This window comes from Borostomias antarcticus (assembly GCF_949987555.1).
Source record: "Borostomias antarcticus genome assembly, chromosome: 1".
In the NCBI taxonomy this organism is placed as follows: Eukaryota; Metazoa; Chordata; class Actinopteri; order Stomiiformes; family Stomiidae; genus Borostomias; species Borostomias antarcticus.
Window position 1 is genome coordinate 43,960,108 of NC_140234.1, and position 10,000 is coordinate 43,970,107.

The window sequence follows — 10,000 nt, forward strand, 5'->3', positions numbered from 1 at the left end:
CATAAACACCATGAACTCACCGAGTAGTCACTGGTGTCTGTTGATGTTCTGGCCAAAAAATCGGCACAAAGTATGCTTCTGAATGGGTTTTATTGATCATATTATTTCCATTTATTTGTATTGACAACAAAGCCAGTGATGTTTAGATTAATCCGCGTCCCATATTTGTTTTGATCAACAAACACTTCTACCCAACACTTTCAATGAAATACCAGCTGCAAAGCAATCTTAGGCTTCTTGACTTGTTGTTGTTGTTGTTGTTGTTGTTGTGTAGACCTGTGACTCGGAAGAGGCTCTTCTTCAAGTGGAAGTTTACCAACGTATGTACTGCGGGTTCTATGCTAAATGATAAATAAAACCCGATTGGAAGCTTACCTTGTGGCGATTTTCTTATCAGAACATCAACGGACACCAGTGACCATTACGTGAGTTTCCTGTCGTTTAAAAGAGAGTTTATGGTGTTTTTGAGGGATTTTGTCTATGCACCTATCGATCCATTGAGTGCGTTACAGCGCCGGGCTATATCTCTAGAGAGCACTGTTTGACGGAAATTTGATATCGGCTGTTGTATATGATCGTAAATAACATTAGAATATGGCTTATAATGCTAAATTCCGAACCTGTCCGTTAGCATTTCCTGTAGTGTACTGTACTTCCCTTGTTCTAAGTGCACTTCCTGTGTCCGGAGTGTACTTCCTGTCTCCTTAGGGTATACCTCCTGAGTGACCTGAGTGAACTTCCTGTGTCCCCCTCAGTGCGTTTCCTGGGCTCCCTGGAGGCCTTTGTGTCATGCAGCACGAATGCCCATAGCAGCATGGTGATTGGCTGGAGGGAGAGGGAGGGCGTGCCTCTCAGAGTCAGCGCCTTCCACACTGAGCGAGGAGCCAATGATTTGGATCACCATCCCGGGCTCAACCTGATTGGTATATTACATTACATTACAGTAATTTAGCAGATGCTTTTATCCAAAGTGACTTAGAGTACAGTAATTGCATTTAACGTAGGTGGTCAGTGTACCACTACTCGCCAGAACTCACAAGTGCTTCTCAGTTTCTCATTCCAGTCCAAGGTACTCAGCTTCACATTTAAAGGTTCCCAAACAGGCAATTTACTATAGTAGTGTAGTAGTTTACCAGTGTTATCCTCATCTACTTATCCCATCCAATCATGGATGACTATGCCGGTGTCCATGATGTACTGTAGGCAGTGCATTAAGAGGGAGGATCCTGGTAGTACTTCTTGAAGAGATGAGTTTTGAGCCTGAGGCGAAAGATGGGCAGCGACTCTACTGTCCTGACATCAGTGGGCAGTTCGTTCCACCACTGTGGGGCCAGGACAGAGAAGAGCTGTGACAGTGTCGATCGACCGCAGGGGCCTCGGAGTGACGGGGCAGCCCATCACCTCGAGGTAGCAGAGAGTAGTGATCGGGAGGGGGTATAGGGTTTGACCATGGCCTGGAGGTAGGAGGGAGCTGTTCCTTTCATTGCCCTGTAGGCTAGCACCAGAATTTTAAATGGGCGGCTAGCTGCTACAGGGTACTTTAAACTAGCTCCACACACAGTATATTGGTTGCAAGTATCAATAATCAAAACGACTGTGGTTGGTTGATCAGGACGTCGCCAGTAGTATCATCCTTGCTCCTGACTGGTGTCCATTCTGATTGGTGGGTAGCCACTGCAGGCGTAGACAACAAGGTTCTGCTGTGGAACCCCTACGTGATCTCCAAACCCGTGGGCGTGCTCCGAGGTCACCTGGCCAGCGTTACCGCCGTACGCTTCATCCTGGCCAAGAAACAGCTGATCAGCTACTCCAAAGACAAGGTGTGTGCGTGTGCATGCAAGTATTAGAGAGGAAGAGTGAAAGGAGTTGTACAGTTGTGTGTGTGTTTATTAGCCAGTGAAAAAAAAATCCACACTGTGACATCTATGTGTGTGTGTGTTTAACCCTTTATTAGACATCTCTAATGTGTGTGTTTAACCCTTCATTAGACATCTCTAATGTTTGTGTTTGTGTGTTTAACCCTTCATTAGACATCTCTAATGTGTGTGTGTGTGTTTAACCCTTCATTAGACATCTCTAATGTGTGTGTGTGTTTAACCCTTCATTAGACATCTCTAATGTGTGTGTGTTTAATCCTTTATTAGACATCTCTAATGTGTGTGTGTGTTTAACCCTTCATTAGACATCTCTAATGTGTGTGTGTGTTTAACCCTTCATTAGACATCTCTAATGTGTGTGTGTGTTTAACCCTTCATTAGACATCTCTAATGTGTGTGTGTTTAACCCTTCATTAGACATCTCTAATGTGTGTGTGTGTGTTTAACCCTTCATTAGACATCTCATGTGTGTGTGTGTTTAACCCTTCATTAGACATCTCTAATGTGTGTGTGTTTAACCCTTCATTAGACATCTCTAATGTGTGTGTGTGTTTAACCCTTCATTAGACATCTCTAATGTGTGTGTGTGTGTGTTTAACCCTTCATTAGACATCTCTAATGTGTGTGTGTGTTTAACCCTTCATTAGACATCTCTAATGTGTGTGTGTGTGTTTAACCCTCATTAGACATCTCTAATGTTTGTGTTTGTGTGTTTAACCCTTCATTAGACATCTCTAATGTGTGTGTGTTTAACCCTTCATTAGACATCTCATGTGTGTGTGTGTTTAACCCTTCATTAGACATCTCTTATGTGTGTGTTTAACCCTTCATTAGACATCTCTAATGTGTGTGTGTGTTTAACCCGTTATTAGACATCTCTAATGTGTGTGTGTGTGTTTAACCCTTCATTAGACATCTCTAATGTGTGTGTGTGTGTGTGTGTGTGTGTGTGTGTGTTTAACCCTTCATTAGACATCTCTAATGTTTGTGTTTGTGTGTTTAACCCTTCATTAGACATCTCTAATGTGTGTGTGTGTGTGTGTTTAACCCTTCATTAGACATATCTAATGTGTGTGTGTGTTTAATCCTTCATTAGACATCTCTAATGTGTGTGTGTGTGTTTAACCCTTCATTAGACATCTCTAATGTGTGTGTGTTTAACCCTTCATTAGACATCTCTAATGTGTGTGTGTGTGTTTAACCCTTCATTAGACATCTCTAATGTGTGTGTGTGTGTTTAACCCTTCATTAGACATCTCTAATGTGTGTGTGTGTGTGTGTGTTTAACCCTTCATTAGACATCTCTAATGTGCGTGTGTGTGTTTAACCCTTCATTAGACATATCTAATGTGTGTGTGTGTGTTTAACCCTTCATTAGACATCTCATGTGTGTGTGTGTTTAACCCTTCATTAGACATATCTAATGTGTGTGTGTTTAACCCTTCATTAGACATCTCTAATGTGTGTGTGTGTTTAACCCTTCATTAGACATCTCTAATGTGTGTGTGTGTTTAACCCTTCATTAGACATCTCTAATGTGTGTGTGTGTGTGTGTTTAACCCTTCATTAGACATCTCTAATGTGTGTGTGTGTTTAACCCTTCATTAGACATCTCTAATGTGTGTGTGTGTGTTTAACCCTTCATTAGACATATCTAATGTGTGTGTGTGTGTTTAACCCGTCATTAGACATCTCATGTGTGTGTGTGTTTAACCCTTCATTAGACATATCTAATGTGTGTGTGTTTAACCCTTCATTAGACATCTCTAATGTGTGTGTGTGTTTAACCCTTCATTAGACATCTCTAATGTGTGTGTGTGTTTAACCCTTCATTAGACATCTCTAATGTGTGTGTGTGTGTGTGTGTGTGTTTAACCCTTCATTAGACATCTCTAATGTGTGTGTGTGTTTAACCCTTCATTAGACATCTCTAATGTGTGTGTGTGTGTTTAACCCTTCATTAGACATCTCTAATGTTTGTGTTTGTGTGTTTAACCCTTCATTAGACATCTCTAATGTGTGTGTGTTTAACCCTTCATTAGACATCTCATGTGTGTGTGTGTTTAACCCTTCATTAGACATCTCTTATGTGTGTGTTTAACCCTTCATTAGACATCTCTAATGTGTGTGTGTGTTTAACCCGTTATTAGACATCTCTAATGTGTGTGTGTGTGTTTAACCCTTCATTAGACATCTCTAATGTGTGTGTGTGTGTGTGTGTTTAACCCTTCATTAGACATCTCTAATGTTTGTGTTTGTGTGTTTAACCCTTCATTAGACATCTCTAATGTGTGTGTGTGTGTGTGTGTGTGTGTGTGTGTTTAACCCTTCATTAGACATATCTAATGTGTGTGTGTGTGTTTAACCCTTCATTAGACATCTCATGTGTGTGTGTGTTTAACCCTTCATTAGACATATCTAATGTGTGTGTGTTTAACCCTTCATTAGACATCTCTAATGTGTGTGTGTGTTTAACCCTTCATTAGACATCTCTAATGTGTGTGTGTGTTTAACCCTTCATTAGACATCTCTAATGTGTGTGTGTGTGTGTGTTTAACCCTTCATTAGACATCTCTAATGTGTGTGTGTGTTTAACCCTTCATTAGACATCTCTAATGTGTGTGTGTGTGTTTAACCCTTCATTAGACATCTCTAATGTTTGTGTTTGTGTGTTTAACCCTTCATTAGACATCTCTAATGTGTGTGTGTTTAACCCTTCATTAGACATCTCATGTGTGTGTGTGTTTAACCCTTCATTAGACATCTCTAATGTGTGTGTGTATTTAACCCGTTATTAGACATCTCTAATGTGTGTGTGTGTGTTTAACCCTTCATTAGACATCTCTAATGTGTGTGTGTGTGTGTGTGTGTGTGTGTGTTTAACCCTTCATTAGACATCTCTAATGTTTGTGTTTGTGTGTTTAACCCTTCATTAGACATCTCTAATGTGTGTGTGTGTGTGTGTGTTTAACCCTTCATTAGACATATCTAATGTGTGTGTGTGTTTAACCCTTCATTAGACATCTCTAATGTGTGTGTGTGTGTTTAACCCTTCAATAGACATCTCTAATGTGTGTGTGTTTAACCCTTCATTAGACATCTCTAATGTGTGTGTGTGTTTAACCCTTCATTAGACATCTCTAATGTGTGTGTGTGTTTAACCCTTCATTAGACATCTCTAATGTGTGTGTGTGTGTGTGTGTGTGTGTTTAACCCTTCATTAGACATCTCTAATGTGTGTGTGTGTTTAACCCTTCATTAGACATCTCTAATGTTTGTGTTTGTGTGTTTAACCCTTCATTAGACATCTCATGTGTGTGTGTTTAACCCTTCATTACACATCTCTAATGTGTGTGTGTGTGTTTAACCCTTCATTAGACATCTCTAATGTGTGTTTGTGTGTGTGTGTGTTTAACCCTTCATTAGACATCTCTAATGTGTGTGTGTGTGTGTTTAACCCTTCATTAGACATCTCTAATGTGTGTGTGTGTTTAACCCTTCATTAGACATCTCATGTGTGTGTGTTTAACCCTTCATTAGACATCTCTAATGTGTGTGTGTTTAACCCTTCATTAGACATCTCTAATGTGTGTGTGTGTGTTTAATCCGTTATTAGACATCTCTAATGTGTGTGTGTGTTTAACCCTTCATTAGACATCTCTAATGTGTGTGTGTGTGTGTGTGTTTAACCCTTCATTAGACATCTCTAATGTGTGTGTGTGTTTAACCCTTCATTAGACATCTCTAATGTGTGTGTGTGTGTTTAACCCTTCATTAGACATCTCTAATGTTTGTGTTTGTGTGTTTAACCCTTCATTAGACATCTCTAATGTGTGTGTGTTTAACCCTTCATTAGACATCTCATGTGTGTGTGTGTTTAACCCTTCATTAGACATCTCTAATGTGTGTGTGTATTTAACCCGTTATTAGACATCTCTAATGTGTGTGTGTGTGTTTAACCCTTCATTAGACATCTCTAATGTGTGTGTGTGTGTGTGTGTGTGTGTGTGTGTTTAACCCTTCATTAGACATCTCTAATGTTTGTGTTTGTGTGTTTAACCCTTCATTAGACATCTCTAATGTGTGTGTGTGTGTGTGTGTGTGTGTGTTTAACCCTTCATTAGACATATCTAATGTGTGTGTGTGTTTAACCCTTCATTAGACATCTCTAATGTGTGTGTGTGTGTTTAACCCTTCAATAGACATCTCTAATGTGTGTGTGTTTAACCCTTCATTAGACATCTCTAATGTGTGTGTGTGTTTAACCCTTCATTAGACATCTCTAATGTGTGTGTGTGTTTAACCCTTCATTAGACATCTCTAATGTGTGTGTGTGTGTGTGTGTGTTTAACCCTTCATTAGACATCTCTAATGTGTGTGTGTGTTTAACCCTTCATTAGACATCTCTAATGTTTGTGTTTGTGTGTTTAACCCTTCATTAGACATCTCATGTGTGTGTGTTTAACCCTTCATTACACATCTCTAATGTGTGTGTGTGTGTTTAACCCTTCATTAGACATCTCTAATGTGTGTTTGTGTGTGTGTGTGTTTAACCCTTCATTAGACATCTCTAATGTGTGTGTGTGTGTGTTTAACCCTTCATTAGACATCTCTAATGTGTGTGTGTGTTTAACCCTTCATTAGACATCTCATGTGTGTGTGTTTAACCCTTCATTAGACATCTCTAATGTGTGTGTGTTTAACCCTTCATTAGACATCTCTAATGTGTGTGTGTGTGTTTAATCCGTTATTAGACATCTCTAATGTGTGTGTGTGTTTAACCCTTCATTAGACATCTCTAATGTGTGTGTGTGTTTAACCCTTCATTAGACATCTCTTATGTGTGTGTGTGTGTTTAACCCTTCATTAGACAACTCTAATGTGTGTGTGTGTTTAACCCTTCATTAGACATCTCTAATGTGTGTGTGTGTGTTTAACCCTTCATTAGACATCTCTAATGTTTGTGTTTGTGTGTTTAACCCTTCATTAGACATCTCTAATGTGTGTGTGTGTTTAACCCTTCATTAGACATCTCATGTGTGTGTGTGTTTAACCCTTCATTAGACATCTCTTATGTGTGTGTTTAACCCTTCATTAGACATCTCTAATGTGTGTGTGTGTTTAACCCGTTATTAGACATCTCTAATGTGTGTGTGTGTGTTTAACCCTTCATTAGACATCTCTAATGTGTGTGTGTGTGTGTGTTTAACCCTTCATTAGTCATCTCTAATGTTTGTGTTTGTGTGTTTAACCCTTCATTAGACATCTCTAATGTGTGTGTGTGTGTGTTTAACCCTTCATTAGACATATCTAATGTGTGTGTGTGTTTAACCCTTCATTAGACATCTCTAATGTGTGTGTGTGTTTAACCCTTCATTAGACATCTCTAATGTGTGTGTGTGTATTTAACCCTTCATTAGACATCTCTAATGTGTGTGTGTGTGTGTTTAACCCTTCATTAGACATCTCTAATGTGTGTGTGTGTGTGTGTGTGTGTTTAACCCTTCATTAGACATCTCTAATGTGTGTGTGTGTTTAACCCTTCATTAGACATCTCTAATGTGTGTGTGTGTGTTTAACCCTTCATTAGACATATCTAATGTGTGTGTGTGTGTTTAACCCGTCATTAGACATCTCATGTGTGTGTGTGTTTAACCCTTCATTAGACATATCTAATGTGTGTGTGTTTAACCCTTCATTAGACATCTCTAATGTGTGTGTGTGTTTAACCCTTCATTAGACATCTCTAATGTGTGTGTGTGTTTAACCCTTCATTAGACATCTCTAATGTGTGTGTGTGTGTGTGTGTGTTTAACCCTTCATTAGACATCTCTAATGTGTGTGTGTGTTTAACCCTTCATTAGACATCTCTAATGTGTGTGTGTGTGTTTAACCCTTCATTAGACATCTCTAATGTTTGTGTTTGTGTGTTTAACCCTTCATTAGACATCTCTAATGTGTGTGTGTGTTTAACCCTTCATTAGACATCTCATGTGTGTGTGTGTTTAACCCTTCATTAGACATCTCTTATGTGTGTGTTTAACCCTTCATTAGACATCTCTAATGTGTGTGTGTGTTTAACCCGTTATTAGACATCTCTAATGTGTGTGTGTGTGTTTAACCCTTCATTAGACATCTCTAATGTGTGTGTGTGTGTGTGTGTGTGTTTAACCCTTCATTAGACATCTCTAATGTTTGTGTTTGTGTGTTTAACCCTTCATTAGACATCTCTAATGTGTGTGTGTGTGTGTGTGTGTGTGTGTTTAACCCTTCATTAGACATATCTAATGTGTGTGTGTGTTTAACCCTTCATTAGACATCTCTAATGTGTGTGTGTGTGTTTAACCCTTCATTAGACATCTCTAATGTGTGTGTGTTTAACCCTTCATTAGACATCTCTAATGTGTGTGTGTGTGTTTAACCCTTCATTAGACATCTCTAATGTGTGTGTGTGTTTAACCCTTCATTAGACATCTCTAATGTGTGTGTGTGTGTGTGTGTGTTTAACCCTTCATTAGACATCTCTAATGTGTGTGTGTTTAACCCTTCATTAGACATCTCTAATGTTTGTGTTTGTGTGTTTAACCCTTCATTAGACATCTCTAATGTGTGTGTGTGTGTTTAACCCTTCATTAGACATCTCATGTGTGTGTGTTTAACCCTTCATTACACATCTCTAATGTGTGTGTGTGTGTTTAACCCTTCATTAGACATCTCTAATGTGTGTTTGTGTGTGTGTTTAACCCTTCATTAGACATCTCTAATGTGTGTGTGTGTGTGTTTAACCCTTCATTAGACATCTCTAATGTGTGTGTGTGTTTAACCCTTCACTAGACATCTGTAATGTGTGTGTGTGTGTTTAACCTGCCTCTCCTCCTAGGTGCTGAGGGTGTGGGACGTGTCCAGCCAGCTGTGTGTCCAGCGCGTGGCGGGGGTCTTCCCTAAAACCCAGGAGGATTGTGTGACCCTGGTGTTCTTCCACGAGGAGCGCCTGCGCCTCCTTCTCTCCTTCAACAGCCTGCTGCTCCTGCTGGAGGCCCGCGGAGAGGAGGGCAGGAGAGTGACCAGCCATGACAGCCCCGTCACCTGCGTGCTCTACAACAGCCTCTTTAGACAGGTACGCACACACACACACACACACACACACACACACACTGACGCACGCACATACATGCACACACAGACGCACACGGAGGCACGCGCACACACACACACACACACACACACACACACACACACACACACACACACACACACACACACACCTCCCTTCCGCTCAATCTGTCCCGCTCAGACCAACCACCACTTTGAAAAGTAAGAGTGTTGAAAAAGTTGATCCTGAAGTTGCACAGATCTGAAAGATCACTTTTGGTTGAGCTGCGTTCAAACAGCATTTTTTTTTTTTTTAAGTTTCATGCTCTCCTTTTCCCAGAGGTTCGAGGCAGCTGCTCCGCCAAAGCCATGCGGCTCACAGCTTTTTGATCAGCTCTAAAAAGCCCAATGTGTTTTTTGCGCGGAGGAAGCGCTCTTTGATTGTTCAATCGACTCTTGTAGCAGATTATGGAAATGACACATATTATATAGACCTACTGTGGGACCGATATAGGAATGTTGGTGATCTCAAGCAAGCTGATAAATATATGCAGACCTCAAGCTACGGACATCCTGCTCTCCCCTACACAGCGACTAATCAATGGGAGGTCACGCAGGGGGGAAACGTGGTTCATTTGGACTGCTTCCTTTCAAACACACAGTAAACCTGACAGAACCCTCTCTAGCCCAAGGACATGGTCCCTTGTAATGGGATTTTGGGGGAATCATTAACGTTTCCTCTCACCATGGTCCTGCTCCCTTCCCCCGAGCAATACAATGTATCCTGACCAACATTCCACAGTGAAACAAAGGAATATTAACATTCTCTCTCTTTTGTCATTAATACAGTTCAATGACTTTCTCCCAACTTTGTGATGCAACCACTATGAGAACAAGCCCTAGGAATAAAGTATGAACATTGTGCATTGTATTTTACATTACATTACATTACAGTCATTTAGCAGACGCTTTTATCCAAAGCGACAATAATTGCATTTAACGTAGGAAGAGCCAATGTACTTGCCAGAACT

General features: G+C 40.2%; 1 protein-coding gene across 1 annotated transcript in view; it reads left to right on the top strand.

Annotated features, from left to right (window-relative positions):
* LOC311307054 (cilia- and flagella-associated protein 337-like) overlaps positions 1-10,000 on the top strand; it is a gene marked incomplete at both ends in the record, with an annotated part of 76,475 nt that overhangs the window by 6,488 nt on the left and 59,987 nt on the right. The window contains 3 exons of the mRNA XM_084435800.1: positions 756-923; positions 1,672-1,820; positions 8,758-8,994. Of these exons, the coding sequence (XP_084291926.1) occupies positions 756-923; positions 1,672-1,820; positions 8,758-8,994 (554 nt within the window). The remainder of the gene's footprint in view (positions 1-755; positions 924-1,671; positions 1,821-8,757; positions 8,995-10,000) is intronic.